The 19,307-nt window shown below is 36.8% G+C and overlaps 1 protein-coding gene across 6 annotated transcripts in view; it reads left to right on the top strand.

Moving 5' to 3' along the window:
- The window catches only part of RasGAP1 (Ras GTPase activating protein 1), a 933,257-nt gene that overhangs the window by 88,344 nt on the left and 825,606 nt on the right, over positions 1-19,307 (top strand). For all 6 annotated transcript variants that reach the window (XM_067084371.1, XM_067084369.1, XM_067084372.1 and 3 more), the window contains one exon: positions 12,288-12,408. In XM_067084371.1, coding sequence (XP_066940472.1) covers positions 12,288-12,408 — 121 coding nt within the window. The remainder of the gene's footprint in view (positions 1-12,287; positions 12,409-19,307) is intronic.

Genomic DNA, 19,307 nt, shown 5'->3' with positions numbered 1-19,307 from the left:
ACTACTCCGTTGGACGGAGTGGTCTCTGGGCGGGAATCGTTCAATTGAATTTGCCGCCGGGTTCCAGGACCCAGATGGATCTGTTCGCTGCAAGAACAATTACAAGCTTTCCTGATACGTGGCTCCCAACCCGGATCCTCAGACCTTTGCCACAGAACGATGTCCATAGTTTGGAACTGTTGGGAGAAGGTGTACTTGTTTCCCCAATAAACTTGTTCTCTAGAGTACTGCACAAACTCAGGTCATTCAAGGGCCATCTAGCTCTAGTAGCCCCTTATTGGCCAAAGAGCAACTGGTTCCCTCTGCTCCAGGAACTCAAGTTCTTGGGGTTATCAGATACCCAGATCCAGCCTGACCCAAGTAGTACAAACAAGGCTGTGTCTGCTCAAAGAATTCAGAATGCCTGGGCTTTACGGACATTATAATGTTTGCATAAAAAGAGAGCAAACATTGACCCCGTCCAACACTCTACTTCTAGAATCTGATAAGGAGATTATACTCTCAGAAAGTATGATGCATAGCAGCAAAGAACTAACATCTTTCTTGAAGGCATCTGAAGCTCAAACTGTGGCTACTAACCTAATGGTTACTTTCTTTAGATCATTGTTTGAAAAATGCCTGCATGGCCACTATTGATGTAGCTAAATCAGCCTTATAGTAGGTACTTTCTGATTAGCTTAGCTTCAGTGCCAGAATTTCAAAGCTATCGGCTCTCGCTAGAGGTGATGATCATGTTGATTTCTTTAATATCCCATCGGAGAAGTCCTCCTTTCCCTGATCATGGGTTCCTAGCTAAAATGAAGACCCTCAGGACAGGTGGTCCCCAGGAGGTGGTGTCTCCCCCTTAGGACCAACCCCTTATGCCCATTATATACATTAAAGTCTTATCTACAAAGAACTCCACAGTATAAGTCGGGTCCTCTTTTTATCAGGGAAAGGTGGAACTCTTCGTTGAGTCCCAAAGGTTCACGTGCAGTGGCTACCTTTACTATCTATTTTCATAATATGAATTTTGCTTAACTTACCGAGTATATGGGATAGAAATCACCTCTAGCGTTTTAAACCACTATTTAAATCACTCAAGCCTGAGAAATTTTCACGGTGGCTGTGGGAGTGTCATCTCCTCATTTTAATTATCCTTATCCTTTTCCTTTCCCCCCGCCCGCCTGCCTCATTTATTTCTCTACCTGCCTTTCTGGATCGATCATGCCTCGCTGCCTTGCTCCTCATACTCGATACTGTTATACCTGATTATTGCTTGTCTTGTGATTTGGATTTGATATGTTGTGGATTTAGATTTAGTCAGAAGTACTGAAGCGGTTTTTATTTTTGCTTCATGTACCTCATATATTTTTGTCTTTCAGTGGTATCTCATTGCTTTTAGGTTTAAGTTTGTAATTAATGGTTATTCTATTGAATTATAGGGGCCTTTTATTTTCCCCTATTGTACTATATGTTAGTGTTTCTACCTTGTTCATAGGTTAAGTTTGCTATTTCATTGTACCCTTTTGATGTGAGGTGTATTATGTCACCAGTATTTACCTATAGTTAAGCCCAATTTTCATTGTTGAGATATTTTTATTAAATCTATTTTTCCATAGCATGTGTGTCTTTCCAGTTACCTTTGTATTCTGCTGTAGCTTTGCAGTCTTGGCATGATTCTCTGACACTATTTCACCGGGTGACACGGGGCCGAGCTCAGAAAAGGGATTTTGACAAAGGAAAAATCTATTTCTGAGGGAGGCCCCGTACCTGGTGATTAGAATATTTTGAGGTACAGGTTTGCCCCCTACTGGCTCATGCCAAGCCTGGGGATGGTGCTAGTCTGGAATGAGTTCAGATGGCGCTGGAGTCGCGCGTGGCGGGTGGCTGGGGGCGTGGGGCTGGTGCGACCCCTCACTCTTCTCGGGATATTGACATAGGGATGTCTATAGTGTGTGGCTCTGTGGTTGTGATTCCTTCACTCACCCTTGGTTATACCGCGTCTTCATTAGAAGACGCTCGATCTAGGGGTAGTAACTCAGCATTCCTGAAAGCTTTTTCTCTGGTATATTTAGCAATATTTATACCTAGAAATTCGAGTTAGTAATGGAATTTCACCGGGTGACACGGGGCCTCCCTCAGAAATAGATTTTTGCTTTGTCAAAATCCCTTTACTATCAATTTCCTCTTCAGCACAGAATGACCTTATAGGTCCCAGGGCTTGGCCTTTGGCCTAAACTTTATATTCCATTCGATTATGTCTGAAATGAGAAAGGTTCACCAGATTGCAGCGCGAGGTTGGACAGTGACAAAAAAGAAACATTAAAAGGCAAATGAAAGCAGTACAAAAATTATAAATATAATAAAATTTAAAGAAATTAAACTATGTTTTTATATAAGTAACTTACCACAAGTAATTATGTAGCTATTAATTTCTAATTATTGCAGCAGCTTAAATTATGAAAATTGTGGTAGCACTTCCATTATTTTAGTGTAGGTGGCTAGTCCTGCCCACTTTTGGGGAAGAATAGGTACAACACAGCTGAAGAGCTCAATTTGTTTCTCCCAGGTTATGACTGAACTTCAGTTGCCTTGAACAGCTTGATTATGTATTTTGGTCACCAGATGTTTGCACTTGTTCTCGATTTGGTGAAGTATTCATTATTTTGGTAGCCTTCCTGCCATTTATAGATAGCTTAGGTTTATTTAGACCTAGTTTTCACTGATTATGACTTTATTCCTGATGATGTCTGACTCTTGTGCTTTTAGTATTCGTTTTTGCAGCAAAGGCTGCAAGATTAGATTGAGAAAGCCTACTATGATTCACACAGAATTGTTCAATTGATTTGACTTGTGTTGAATGCAGGGACTGGGATCAAGGAGATGGAAGACTTGAAAAGCCCATCCAGATAAGCTTGAAAGAGACGGGAAAAGGAAGGCGGCTACTAGAGCCTAAGCGAGGAACTTAGCCAGCTTAGAATGTACTCCTAAATTGGGTGTAGCCAATTTACCTGTTCTGTCATCTCCTTTGCCTGCTTTTTCCCCATTAACCAGCCCTTTGATTATTCCACCCCTTTTACCTGGCTCCCATGCTTCCGACCCTAATGCCATTGCCAGTCTCGAAGCCCGTGTTGGCCAGAAATCCGGTCTCATAGTTAATTTTGTTGCTCAGTTAGCGGCTTCGGTGAGAGTCCTTATGGACAAAGAGTGTTCAAAGTGCAAGTGCGGTGTCAGTGGAGGAGGTGGCTACTCTTCCCCATCAACACTCCTAGACAAAGGTCACTGTCAGACTCCCCTAAACCTGGGAGGAGGCATACTGGAAGTCCAAGGGAGGTTGGCGGGGTTTGCCCAGAGGTAGTCAGCCCTCAGTCGAGCCTATTGACATGTCCCAGGCATCGGCAGTAGACAGCCATTGGAAAGGCATCCAAAAGGATGTGCATGAGCTTTCTTCCAGTGCTTCAGATTCCAGCCCAGATAAGAGGCACAGAAAGCACTTCTCTGATGAATCCCGACCTTTGAAGAGGCATGCAGCAGGCTCAGACCACTCTTCACCTCCCTGTAAGCGTCTCGAGGAGCCTGTGCTCAGTCCTCAGCCATCCTATAGATTCTGGGACATCCCTGAATGTCTTTTTCCTGAGTGTCCAGTGGAAGAGCACCAATATTTGGCGGCTCAAGTGCCCATCCAGTTACCGATTGGCCAGGGTCGTCTTCTAGGCGCCCAGTGCCCGATCACCCAGCGCCAGTTTCTGAGCGCTCTCGCCACCCCTCTGTCCACTCAGCACCAGCTGTCAAGTGCCCGGTGCCACCTCTTCAGTTGCCTGCTGCAATTACTCCCTCTCAGTGGAGCATGATTCTTCCTGGCCCATTCAGCCATTCAGCGCCAACTCAATGACATTCTAGGCCTTCTTCAGAGGACACCTGCAGTAACAAGGACCTTCTGGACTTGTCTACTCCGATTTCTTCAGATGGCGAGGTTCTCAACCAGGCACCTGCTCCCATGGCATACGCAGCTCCTCACAGATATTAAACAGGTATTAAACAAGTGTCAGTGGAGGAGGTGGCTGTCCATCCCACTGACGCTCCCAGACGAAGGTCAATGTCACACTCCCCTGAACCTGGGAACAGACATACTGAGGTCCAAAGGAGGTTAGTGGGGTTTGCCCACGGGCAGTCCCCCCCCCCCATCCAACTCAGTGCTTCATAATTCTAACAGCCGTTGGAAAGGCGTCACAGTGAGTGCCCACCAGTTCTTGTCTGACTCTGATAGTGACTCTAGTGCTAATAAGAGGCATTTTTGGCGCTTCCCAGGTGAATCTCGTCCCTTGAAGACTTGTCATGATAGAGATGCCTCTCTTTTTTCTCCAAAGTGTGCAAAAGACTGCTCACTAGTCTGCAGTTGGGTTGCAGTACGTGGCACAGCCCCATTCGCCTTTCTTCCGAGTGTTCACATGCTGAACTTCATCACACATCTCATAAAAGCTCCTTTTTCCGGGCGCCCATATGAGCGTCCAGAGTGTTTGCTAGACCGCCTCCCAGTCATCGAGCGCTCATCTCGGACTCCAGAGCGGCCACCTCGAGCCAGCTCGGCTCCCACAAAGCATTCGGCGCCAACTGTCTACCTGACTTCTACTGAATGCACACTTACATCATAGTCTCCTGTCCGTGTGCCTGAAGATCCTTCTTTTGCGCATATCAAGAAGCAGTTGGAAGATGTTTTGGGCATTCTGCATAAGACTCTCCCTTCACATAAGCCTTCTCAAGACCTTACTTTATCTCCTGTGTCTTCAGAGGAGGAAGTAGTAGTGCCAGACCCTCTTCCTACAGCTTATGCTTCCCTGATGAGATATTTTTTGGCAACCTTCCCCTCTCACTTCCAACCAGCTGCTCCAGTGTCACCCACTTCCATGTTCCTTATGAGAAAACCAACAAATGGTTCTCTCTTCGCCTGTGAGAAAGGCGCTTAGAGTGGTAGAAGATTGGTTGTCCGTTAAGAGGGAACAAGGAAAGGCCACTTTTGCCTTTCCTCCTACTAGATTGATGGCCAGGAGATATCTCTTTTATTCAGCCAGAGAAGCTCCTTCCTTGGAAGATGCTGCCCCTTCCCAAGGTGACTTCTCTGGTTTGATAGACTCAGCTCATCACTGGGCTTTTTCTTATGCTAAAGTTTTCTTCGCTTCTTCGGGGTTTGATCACCTTGTGAAGTAATTGTTTAAAGTACTGGAAGTCTTCAGCTTTCTGGACTGGTCGATAGGAGCTCTCACCAGGAAAATAGATCACGACATTTTAGCACTCGACTTGGCTGCAGACTGGCTGGGCGTTTAATCCTGTTCGAATAAAGTAGTGAGGGATGGCTCCTTCAAAGTTGCAGGTCTTTTTGCCACGGGAGTATTGAAGAAGAGGAGTTGTGGTGCTCCTTCACCCACAAGAGGAGTGACATTGGTTCAGAGGTCTGGGCTTTTATATTCTCCCTTGGATAAGCAATATTTGTTTCCTCAATCAGCATTGAAGGAGATTGCCACTGATTTGCAGAAAAAATCAACCCAAGACCTTCTTGAACAATCTTCAAAGCACCCCAAGGAACTTTCTGCTTTTTCTACCAAGTCTGTCTCTGCAACAGCATCCCTTTCGTGGAGGCAGGCTGGTTTTCTTGAACCCCGCTCCAAGGTGCATTTCTCCGCTAAGTCCGTCAAGAGGACTTCAGCCAAAACATCTTCCAACAGGTGAGTCCTAAATTCTTTGTGTGCCCATGGGAGCCAGATTCTCCCTCTTCTGGCAGAGGTGGAGTACAAGAGGCGCAGAGCCTTGGATGATCTAAGTTCTCAAAGAATAAAGAAACAGGTACAAATGGGATGGATAATATTTTATCAAATTCATTTGAAATATTAATGCAAATACAAACACAAATGATAAAAAAAGGCATGATGGTTGGAAAGAACACCACCCAAAACGAAAAAAACCCACAAATGAAAAACCAACTATAATTAGAGCAACATCGGTTAAACCAAAGACAAAGGATATGAAGAAAGAACAAAAACAAACTAAGAATATACCTTCATCCCCTAAAATAATAGTAAAACCTATGGATACAGATATCCAAAACACTGAAGTTAGAGATAACAATGATTATGTCAAGGGAGAAGAGATTACTCTGTCACCAATAATTGGTACAAGAGCAAATGAAACAAGGAATGTACATGAGAACACATGTGGATGTAATGATTGTTTTGTAGAATTGTGCAATAACAAAAACTTAACAAAAGATGGTTTAACAAAAATGATAAATCTTATGAAATATAGAAAAAAAGAAACAGATTTGAGTAACCATGAAAAAGTGTGGATGTGCATTGAGCACTTAGTATATTATAAAGAAAAACGAATGACGTGAGTAAATTATTAGAAAAAATCCAAATTGATTCTACAAAAAAGGAGTAAAACTCGACTGCTATAACAAAATATTTTCAATAGTTATATTATACAAGGGAACGTAAATGGTCTTCAGACCAGATTACACCAAGGAGAAGTACAGCGGTTATTAAAAGAATATGAACCAATGATATTATGTTTACAATATGTCAACAAAACTGTGTCAACAGTAGGTAAATATATTTTAGCATCAACATTACGAGATGAAGAAGGAAATTTAGGCACTGCTATTTATGTACATAACAAAGTATGTTATGACAGAGTACCTGTAAACTTTATTGATCTGCAAACATGTAGTATTAGAATACGAATAAAAAAAGAATACGAATAAAAAACGATAACTAATTCATAATTTATACAATCAACCTAATAAAAATTGTGACTGACAAACTCAAAGAATTACTTAATAATGCCAAGGAACCTACATTAATAGTAGGTGATTTTAATGCCCACAACCCGATGTGGGACTGTAATTGTACAGACTCAAATAGAGCAGGAAGTAAAATAGAAGAATTCATAGATTCATATGACATGTGCTGTATAAATGATAATAACAAAATTGGAATACAGTTGACGACTTGCATACAAGTGATCATATCCCAATATTAATTTCATTATTACAATATAATCCCAGCAAGCATGCCCTTCAATATAACATTTATAAAGCAGATTGGGAGCAGTACGAATTCCACTCTAGGAATATCCCACCATTTGAATATTTAAAAGACCATAATAAAACTAATAAATTTCTTGTTGATTTCATTATAAATGCTCCTAATAAAGCAATACCAAAATTCAAATCTCATCCAACAAAAGACAAAGACCCATGATGGTCTGAAAAACTGACAGAATTAGTAAAAATCAAACACCAGATTGGAAGATGATTAGATAATTTGAATAGAAAGTTCAGTAAAATAAACAAAACATTATCGATATTAGAAGAAACCTTACAAAAGCTGACTATATTATTATTAGAAATTAATACATTAAAACCTCTGTATAACAAAATATCTGCAAAATTTAAAAGAGAAGTAATTCAAGGAAGAATCATTTCATGGAGAAAATGTGTCAGATCTCTTCAATAATACTCCCATGCAAAAAATATGGGAAAAATTCAGGAAAATAAATGGTATCCATGTTAAACCAAAAGAAATAAGTAATGTAGTAGGTGAAAATTTAGCAAAAGTAAGTAGTGACAAAAATTCAGATGAGCATTTCCGAACAAGGAAAAATAATATAAGAGTTAATAACAATAAATTTTGAAACCATAGAAGATATTTATTATAACAGAAAATTTAATATGGAAGAGTTAGAATTTGCTCTGTTGAACAGCAATAAATCTGCCCTTGGAGGTGACAGTGTTTGTTTTGAAATGATCTGCCATTTAGCACCTTTGGCAAAGATATACTTATTATTAGAGTTTTATAACCACTTATGGCTTCGAAATTTATTTCCTAATGAATGGTGTAAAGCTATAATTGTTCCTATTGCCAAACCTGGAAAAGATCCCAGTAACATAAATAATTACAGACCAATTTCTTTAACTAGTTGCCTGTGCAAATTACTATAAAAAATAGTAAATGCTCGACTAACATGACACATTCGAGAAAATAAAATTTTGACTTCCACTCAATTTGGGTCACAGTGGAACAGTTCGACACTGGATTCTCTGTCTAACTTGGAAGACCACATACGAAGAGGATTTTAACGAAAACAAATTACTATAGCCGTCTTTTTTGACATTGAAAAAGCATGTGATACTACATCGAGGTATGCAATATTAACCCTTAAACACCTGTTGGATGTTTTAAACGTCGTCCAAAATTGTCTGTCGAATGCCGGTGGACGTTGCAAATCAACTGAAAATGCTTTTTAAATATTCGCGGAAAAATAATTTAGGCCTAGTTTGGGGAAGATTTCAAATCCCGCACTCGGCGGATGCTGGGAGTTCACGGATCCAGCTGTTGTTTTGTTCTGAGCATCACCCAGACGCGCATAAATCGAATTTCCCCCATCTCGCATCAGAGAGCATCAGAGCAGCACCTTGCGGGAGCGATATTTTGACGCAGACGTGTTTTGTTGAACTTTTGCGAGTGTTAATATTCGTGCTGCAACAGAACGTTTGCAGAGATGTCACAAAGGCGTCAGGACCGTGAAAATGCCTGTTGGAAGTGAGCGTGAAGTTTTGACTGGGATGCTGAGAAGGACCCAGCATCCAAAGTGAATTTTAACAAAGGTCAAATTTGACTTATAATTGTTACAAATAACAATCAGAAAAACCTTGTAAGCAGAAGTCTAATTATTACATTTTGGTGAATTTTTAACAATCAATCATTGAACCTTCATTTTGCAACAAACGTAAAAGTTTCCATATTACAGTATTTACATAAAGTTTTTGGTGAATTTCATTGAAAAAAATTTTCACTTTAGCTCAGTGTTTTAATTTACATCAGAATCGATAACTGAAAATAGCACTTTTGGTAACAATCAATCATTTACCTTCATTTTTAGGAAAGTCTTGGCATATTATTAAATAAATTTGTTATACATCAAAATGAAAAATGCGCAATTTCAAGAATACAACAAAAACATAAATCATCAAAATAATTTCATGTTAGCAAAAAATCATTTTTTTTTTATCACAGTTTTACATTTGGAAATAACGATAAATAGAAAAAAATCAACCTTCGGTCAATTTTAACTTCGATCGAAATGGTTCAAAAATGCAATTGTAAGCTAAAAAAAACTTACAGCCTAGTAATATTCAATCAATTTCCTTCATTTTGGCACAATTGGAAAGTCTCTAGCACAATATTTTGATTTTTGGTGAATTTTTGCTTTTTTTAACATGCGCACATGAATTCATGCATCATTTTGTGATAATATTTTCTCTGTGTTGCTTTAATCGTTTTACAATCTGTTATATACCAAAATCATCGCAATTTAGTGTACAATACAATTAAAAAAATTAACTCATTAACTTCAACCGTTTTCCTTACAGCGATTTGTATACAATTATATACTGAGTTTTTTTTTTTTTTTGTCATATATTCCAATATTTATATATGATAATATTTTTTTAATTTCTGATGGTTGCATACTAAACTTCAGGCAATGAGAAAAAAGGAACCAAAATGAACTCTTAATCTTGAAAACTAAGCGCTGTGATTTTTGAAAAAGCATATTGATTGCTACTTCTCGGAGGCATACATGGAGACGTTTTTGAAAATAGGGCTTCAGCGTTAAAGGGTTAAAAACGTTAAATAAAAATAACATCCGTGGACATTTACATAGGTTTATCGAAAACTTTCTGACAAATCGCACTTTTCAAGTGAGAATTGATGATGTATTGTCAAGTACATTTCCACTTGAAAATGATGTTCCACAGTGAAGCGTCCTTAGTGGCACACTGTTTACTTTAGCAATAAATGATATCAGTAATGATCTACCTATTGGAATTAAAAGTAACTTGTACATAGATGATTTTGCCATATATTATTCAGCATCTCGCATAAAACATGCAGAGCAAATCATTAATAAAACTGTAGTAAAAATAGATGAATGGGCCTCACCTGTAGGCTTTAAATTTTCTATACAAAAGACTCTAGCAGTAATGTTTTATAGAAATAAAAAGTGGAAAAAAGGTGAAGAAATAAATTTAAAAATCAGAAATCATTCCATACCAATGGGCCAAACAGCAAAATTTTTGGGTTTAGTATTTGATACTCACTTGAACTGGAAAGCCCACATAACATACATGAAATCAAAATGTAAAAGAGCATTAAACCTAATTAAAAAACTATCGAACACTACTTGGGGAGCTGATAGGCATACCCTTACTTTACTGTTTAAAGCAACAGTGCTGTCTATCATTGATTATGGAAGTAAAATATATGGCTTGGCATCAGATGCAACGCTGAAAACGGTAGACCCAGTTCATAATGAACATCTTAGAATATGTTCAGGAGCTTTTCGATCATCACCTATGTCTTCTTTACAAGTTGGATGTGGTGAACTACCTCTGTCTCTCCATAGAGAGCTAGTAACAGTGAAGAGTGCTCAGGGAATTCGACAAATTATTCTCCAACCAAAAACTTATTTGGATTAAGAGATACGTTTATAAAGAATCATCCACCTCCTTTCCCAATTAGAGCTAGAAGATTGAGTCACTAAATATAAATATACAGTTACCTTTAACATTAAAAATACCTCTTCCTTGGAGAATGAATAAAATGAGAATTTGTACACACTTGAAATATTTATCAAAAAGTCATTCATATACTCCAGAATACCATAGACAACACACAGTAGAACATATAATCCGAAAAGGTCCACATTACGCAATATACAGTACTCCGACGGATCTAAGTCACAATACGGAGTGGGATATGCTGCAGTATCCTCTCGGCATTTACAGCTGAGTTATGTGCAACAGTATCAGCCATAAAAATAATTAGAGAAGCCTCATGTAATAATTTTGTGATATATAGTAACTCCAGAAGTGCTATAGAGGCCATTCAAAGCTATAATAAAAAAAAATATTGTACAACATATAAAGTTTTCACTCCATAAATTGTATAATAAGGGAAAAATTATTGAAATATGTTGGATCCCTGCCCATGTATGAATTAAGGGAAATGAAGAGGCTGATAAAGCAGCTAAAGAAGCGGTCCACATGACAAGAGCAAATGTAGACATCCCTATTAGTGACTATACAAGATATATAAAAAGTCATTGTAAGTAAATGGCAAAATATATGGAAAGAAGAACCTGAAAATAATAAATTAAAACATAAAATCCAGTGTTGGAAAATGGAGTTCGTCATATGAGAGAGAGACAAGTAATTCTGATGCGTCTTTGAATAGGCCATACTCGTTTGACACATAGACACTTAATGAACAGTCCATGTGGCCCTCCTCCCAAATGTCCAGATTGCAATATGTTGATAACAGCCAAGCATGTACTGTGTGAATGTCCAAAATATAACCTGCAGCGATTATAAAATTTTGGAAATAGACCAATACAAGAAATTTTGTCAGAATCTTCAACATTTTCAGTAGTACCCATTTTAATGTTCATGAGAAGCTGTGAGTTAATCGATAAAATATAAAAAATTAATCAATCTGTATAATGAATTTTAAAACAAGTTTTTTATTTTAATTTATTTTGAATTTTAATATACCTTTTTAGTGAGTATATATGCTGTATATGGAAACCTGAGTATAATTGTATTTATTGTGTGAGTGTGTTCCAGTATGAAAGCGTATGCCTTTTTACAGCTTTTAATTTCATTTTCATTTCCGTTCATTCATCATTAGCGAGTGACCTATTTGGTCCCAGTGCTAGGCTTGTAGCCTAGACTTGTCATTTCATCCTAATCCTTCGGGCCAGCCCTATGAGGAGAGCTGATAGTCAGCTCAGTGGTCTGGTTAAACTTTGTAATAATAATAATAATATCATTGTGCTTTTGGTTGTCTCCTTTCTCTGTTTTTTTTCTATTTTTGTACAGTTTCCTTTTGCATTTCTTTTCTTTCTTATTTTCATTTGTGAATTTGTACTCATTTCATTATTCATGCAAATAAATTGTAGTTTGAAACCCCAGTAGTATCATTAGTACAGTAGTCCTTGTTTGGCTTCTCAGTACAAGTTAGACATAATGTAATTGAAATTGACAAACTCTCTTGTTTTTTTTAATCATAGCTAACATGGTTTGCATGTCCACCTCGAGGATGTGAATTAACTGTGAAGAGTTACTTTGACATTCTTGGAAAATTTTTTTATGACCAATTTATTGTAGAAATTGTTCTGTGTGCTATTTTGTAAAAAAGTTGTTGGTTTTAGCAATATATCTTTGCCTTTTATCCATGTTCTGATTTTTACAGGTGAAGCGAAAAATCTTTGTGTTCGAAATCATGGTAATGCAAGTCCCAGGGATGTATACTGTACGGTATCACTTGACCAAGAGGAGATATTTCGGTCAGCTCCTATTGAAAAGACAGCTGGGTAAGTAATTCACATTATTTCTGTGAATCTTACCTAACATTCATATAGCAGTATAAGTTTTCAAAATGTTGGTTCTCTCTGGTAGTTGAAGACCAGAGCAACCCTGCTTTTTATGCTTCTGTCATTTTTCTGATGCCACGGTTTTAACATCACCAAAAGTGTACCCTGGCTGTTGGAAATGTGTCAGGGTTTTTTTTTACTCTGCTGGAAAATTGGTATAGTTCTGTGTTTGTTATTTGTAGGATGTCTTTGAAGCTATATATGGTAGGAAATTGCTATAGTTCCACTGTTTGTTATGTGTAGGATGTCTTTGAAGCTATATATGATAGGAAAATTGGTATAGTTTTACTATTTGTTTTGTGCTTGAAGGTATATATGGTAGAAAATTGGTATATAGTATGTATCCCGTAATCATGAGGGTTTAGGGACCACAACCACCCAGGAAAATCCGTGTTAAGTTGGTATCCCCCCTCTAAAAACGCTTATAACTGGCTATTTTAATGGTTCAGACACCAAAGACCCCACACTAAAAATGCTTATAACTGCCTATTTTAAAAGTTCAAAACTCAAATATACCTCAAACTATCATCTTAAAACTCTTTAATATAATTTCAAAATCACCTTACAACATTACTCTTGAAAATATATGGCTTACAGCTACCTGTGAAAACTAATCAGGTACCCCTATATTCAGGCAGAGCCATTTTCTCTCACACAGTATTGAAGCTGTCCCGTTTTCCTTTTTCAGATAGGGGAAACATTGGGAATTCACAAGTAGAGTTAAATATTGTACTTATCGTATATACTCGTGTATTATGCGACCCCCAAATTTTCACCCTTAAAAAATTTCTATGTATCTTGTGTATCATGTGAGTTCGTTTTTTTAAGAGACCAAATTACAAAAGATTAACCTCTTTTCTGCCGTCTCTTTGTCTATCCCCTCTTCTAGTAAAATAAGTTAAAAAAAGTAAAAGAAAAAGATAAAAGTATCGTTAGTGACATTATACTTGTTGCATAAACACACACAGCCATAAACAACTGAATGAGAAGCAGCTGTTTTGCTTGCATTTCAACCATCATACAATAATGAAAATTACTGTAGTTATGTTACAAATGACGTTAAGTAGAATAGGACTGATATATTTTTACATTATACCCTTATTCACTATGGAGAAAAGATCGGCAAGGAATTATACTGCTAAATTTAAGCTGCAAGTTGTAGCTGAAGCTGAGAAAACAATGTTCAGGCTACTAATGACCATAAATTATCATGTATTGGCAACATGGGTGAAACTCCGTAGGCTTCAATATGCTCGACCATAAATGAAATTGTAGAGAAAAGTATTTTAATCAAAACTACTGGACATGAAAGAACACATTTTATATAAGTAACTTACCAAGTAATTACATAGCTAACAGTTTTTATTAACCGGCAGCTAAAATGTGAAATTTGCTGTAGTGATTCTTTTGTTTACATTAGTGTAGGCAGCTGACCTCGCCTACTTTCGGGAAAAGGAGAAACAACTGAACAGAGGGCCTCAGTATGTTTCTGTCGGCTTACAATGGCAGTTGTGAGCAGCAGCTGGATTTGGAATTCTCGGACTTTACTGTACAGGCAGTCCCCGGTTTATCATACGGGGTTCCATTTTTACGTGGCGTCGTAAATTAAAAATCGTTGTAAACCGAAAATCGTCGAAAATCATCAAAAATCATAAGAAAACCTTACTTTTAATGCTTTGGTGAATTGAAAACAATGTAAACTGCATTTTATTGAGTTTTTCATAAAAAAACCTTCAAATTATGATTATTCTGCTGTTTTGGAGCCATATTTCTTCCGTTGATCGGCATACGTATTGCCGTAACCCCGAACATCGTCGTAAACCGGAAATAATTTCTGATGAATATATTTGAAAAGCGTTGCAACCTCGAACGCCGTAAGCCGGACCCGTCGTAAACCAGGGACTGCCTGTACATAGTTTTTGACTACTTGAAGTATTTTGCTTTTGGTAGCCTCTTGGTAACTTAGATATTTAGATTTTCTTGTAATAACCTGATTGTGACTAATATTTTATGGGACTTTTCCTGACTGTTCAACTCATATCTCAGACAATGCCTGACACAAGTTCAAGTAGTACTATATACGTTGCTGCAATACGAGGATTACATCAGCGAAGTATGATTCCCATACTAAGTATATGTCTTGCAGGGGTCAAGTATGTTCATCTCTCTCTCTCTCTCTCTCTCTCTCTCTCTCTCTCTCTCTCTCTCTCTCTCTCTCTCTCTCTCTCTGTTCATCTCTCTCTCTCTCTCTCTCTCTCTCTCTCTCAAGAAATATGAATTACTGTATCATAAACTTTTATGTACAAAATTTAAAATAATTCCATTAATATATTCATTTCTTTTAGCAATTAAAAAAATGTTTTCCAAATTCTTTTGGTAGTTGACTCAGTCAGCTGGTTCTGAGAGATACAAATGTCGGGACGATCTTTTTTATATGTATATTACATGTTACAATGACTTACTAATTTTTAAATAATAATAATGCAAACAAGCAAAATATCAATAAAATGTTATTTCACATACAGGATCCATTTTTACTGTATTATTAACCCTTAAACGCCGAGCCTCTGTTTACAAAAACGTCTCCCATATGCCGGCGGCGTTCGTGAGTTAGCGCCAAAAGCGGAAAAAAGTTTTTTCAAAAATCACAGCACACTTAGTTTTTAAGATTAAGAGTTCATTTTTGCTCCTTTTTTGTCATTGCCTGAAGTTTTGTATGAACCATCAGAAATGAAAAAATATCATTATCATATATAAATATTGGAATATATGACAGCGAAAAAAAACTCTTATATAATTGTATACAAATCGCGCTGTAAGCACAATGGTTAAAGCTAATGAGTTAATTTTTTTTAGTTGTATTGTACACTAAATTGCGATGATTTTGGTATATAACAAATTGTAAAACGATCAAAGCAACACAGAGAAAATATTATCACAAAATGATGCATGAATTCGTGAACGGAAGTGGACGTAAAAAATGTTTTTTCAAAAATTCACCATAAATCGAAATATTGTGCTAGAGACGTCCCATTTGTTGAAAAATGAAGGTAATTGATTGAATATTACTAGACTGTAAGTGTTTTAGCTTACAATTGCAGTTTTCGACCATTTGGTTGAGTTAAAGTTGACCAAAGGTTGAAACTTTGGCAGTTATCGTGATTTATATGAAAATATTTCAAAACTGATAAAAGCTACAACCATGAGTTATTTTCTGTTGTATTGTACATGAAATTGCGCACATTTTCATATATAAAACTTTATGTAACGACTAATATAGAACAGTGCAAAAATTACGACAAAATGATGAAAGAATTTCTGAAATTTTCGGCCGAGTTACACGCTGGCGTAAGAAAAAGTTTTTTCAAAATTTCACCATAAATCCAAATATTGTGCTAGAGACTTCCAATTTGTTGCAAAATGAAGGTACATGATTGAATATTACTAGAATGTAAGAGTTTTAGCTTACAATTGCGTTTTTCGACCATTTCGGTTGAGTCAAAGTTGACCGAAGGTTGAAATTTTTTGTAGTCGACGTACGGTACGTCCACTTGGCACCCAACAGACAATTTTAGTCGACGTATGATACGTCCAGTAGGCGTTTAAGGGTTAAATTGATCTGTTATCATCATAAAATGTATAAAGCAAACCAAACGTCCCAACTTTGTAATGTTTACTTTCTCAGAATCAGCTGATTGAGCCTACTACCAAAGATAGTTGCTAAAAGAAATTAATGTATTAATGGAATTATTGTTTTCAATTTTGTACATGAAAGTTTATGATGCATTACAGTGGACCCCCACTTTTACGTGCTTCACTTTGTCACTGATTTTTGTGGAACATATCTTTCAATTTTACTCAGGAACTTCCAAACTTAGCCATTGAGCAATATTCACTAATTACTGTATTTGCATTTATTTTTATGGCAAAAAATAATTTTTTAGTTTTCAAATATTAACCCTTAAACGCCGAGCCTCTATTTACAAAAACGTCTCCCGTATGCCGGCGGCGTTCGGTGAGTTAGCGCCGAAACGGAAAAAGTTTTTTCAAAAAATCACAGCACGCTTAGTTTTTAAGATTAAGAGTTCATTTTGGCTCCTTTTTTGTCATTGCCTGAAGTTTAGTATGCAACCATCAGAAATGAAAAAAAATATCATTATCATATATAAATATTGAAATATATGACAGCGCAAAGAAAATTTTTCATATATAATTTTATACAAATCACGTTGTGAGCAAAACGGTTAAAGCTAATGGGTTATTTTGTTTTTCTTTGTATTGTACACTAAATTGCGATGATTTTGGTATATAACAAATTGTAAAACGATCAAAGCAACACAGAGAAAATATTATCACAAAATGATGCATGAATTTGTAACGTATGGACGTTAAAAATGTTTTTAAAAAATTCACCATAAATCGAAATATTGTGCTAGAGACTTCCCGTTTCTTGAAAAGTGAAAGTAATTGATTGAATATTACTAGACTGTAAGTGTTTTAGCTTACAATTGCAGTTTTCTACCATTTTAGTCGAGTTAAAGTTGACCGAAAAGTCGAATTTATTCTATTTATCGTGATTTATATGAAAATATTTCAAAACTGATAAAAGCTACAACCATGAGTTATTTTCTGTTGTATTGTACATGAAATTGCGCACATTTTCATATATAAAACTTTATGTAACGACTAATATAAAACGGTGCAAATATTACGACAACGTGACAAAAGAATTTCTGAGATGTTCGGCCGAGTTACCGCACAGACGTAAGGAAAATGTTTTTTTTCAAAAATTCACCATAAATCGAAATATTGTGCTAGTGACTTCCAATTGGTTGCAAAATGAAGGTAAACGATTGAATATTACTAGAATGTAAGAGTTTTAGCTTACAATTGCATTTTTTTACCATTTCGGTTGAGTTAAAGTTGACCAAAGGTTGAAATTTTGGGTTATCGTGATTTATGTGAAAATATTTCAAAACTGATAAACGCTACAACCATGAGCTATTTTCTTTTGTATTCTACATGAAATTGCGCACATTTTCATATATAAAAGTTTATGTAACGACTAATGTAAAACGATGCAAACATTACGACAAGGTGACGAAAGAATTTCTGAGATGTTAGGCAGAGTTACGTGGCAGAGCGTAAGGAAAAAGTTTTTTTTCAGAAATTCACCATAAATCGAAATATTGTGCTAGAGACTTCCAGTTTGTTGCAAAATGAAGGTAAATGATTGAATATTACTAGGGTGTAAGAGTTTTAGCTTATAATTGCATTTTTGACCATTTCGGTCAAGTTAAAATTGACCGAAGGTTGAAACTTTGTCAGTTATCGTGATTTATATGAAAATATTTCAAAACTGATAAAAGCTACAACCATGGGTTATTTTCTGTTGTATTCTACATGAAATTGCACACATTTTCATATATAAAAGTTTATGTAACGACTAATGTAAAACGATGCAAACATTACGACAACGTGACGAAAGAATTTCTGAGATGTTAGGCCGAGTTACTGCGCGCAGACGTAAGGAAAAAGTTTTTTTTTTTCAGAAGTTCACCATAAATCGAAATATTGTGCTAGAGACTTCCAATTGGTTGCAAAATGAAGGTAAATGATTGAATATTACTAGAATGTAAGAGTTTTAGCTTACAAATGCATTTTTTGACCATTTCGGTAGAGTCAAAGTTGATCGAAGGTTGAAATTTTGGCAGTTATCGTGGTTTATATGAAAATATTTCCAAACTGATAAAAGCTACAACCATGGGTTGTATTTTGCTGTATTTTACATGAAATTGCACACATTTTCATATATAAAACTTTATGTAACGGCTAATATAGAACAGTGCAAAAATTACGACAAAATGACGAAAAGAATTTCTGAAATTTTGGCCGAAAGTTACCTATGACGGCGTAAAAAAGTTTTTTCAAAAATTCACCATAAATTGAAATATTGTGCTAGAGACTTCCAATTTGTTGCAAAATGAAGGTACATGATTGAATATTACTAGAATGTAAAAGTTTTAGCTTACAATTGCATTTTTTCGACCATTTCGGTCGAGTCAAAGTTGACCGAAGGTTGAAATTTTTGTAGTCGACGACGGTACATCCACTTGACACCCAACAGACAATTTTAGTCGACGTATGATACGTCCAGTAGGCGTTTAAGGGTTAATAATATAATAATAAGTGGCTGTGCTTCTTGAGAGATGCCAAAGGATTGTTTCTTCCATTAAGGCTATTAATCCATGCTGATGTAGGTGCAGCTGTTCACACTTTTCAACTGGATTGCTGAAGGTTCTGCTAAAGCTGCTTTTATGGAACTAGTCATTGGTTTAAGACACTTTAGGGGCCCTCCTTTCAAACCCCAGAAAGAGGCTTCTCACAAAGCTCTTTCTTAGAACCTCTTTCTGGTGGCCGTGGCTTCAGCCAAAGAAGTAAGCGGGCTACATGCTGTATAATCATTATTAGGGTGTCACATACTGGATCAGTACTTTTTTTTTTTTTATCCTTTCATGCTGAGATTGATGTCAAGACCCAAGCTCTTCAAAGAGTTTTCTTTATCCCATGAGGAAGAAGAGCTTCTTTGATGCCCTGTTAGGGCTATAGGGATTTAGAATGCTGTGGCTTTTTTATTAATCCTTAATCCTGGAAGCACACCATCTATTGTCTCCAGAGGATTGTCCCCTTTTGAAGGTGAAACTGCACAGCATTAGAGCAGCAGCTACATCAGTTAGTTTCACCAGCACCTCTCTCAAGACTGTCAAGTCTTGGCGGCACAGTGGAGGTGTAACTCTGTGTTCACTTCTAACTACTTGAGAGTAGTGATGTAAAAAAAC

Source organism: Macrobrachium rosenbergii, chromosome 41 (assembly GCF_040412425.1).
Source record: "Macrobrachium rosenbergii isolate ZJJX-2024 chromosome 41, ASM4041242v1, whole genome shotgun sequence".
In the NCBI taxonomy this organism is placed as follows: Eukaryota; Metazoa; Arthropoda; class Malacostraca; order Decapoda; family Palaemonidae; genus Macrobrachium; species Macrobrachium rosenbergii.
This window is presented reverse-complemented; position numbering and strand designations above follow the sequence as displayed.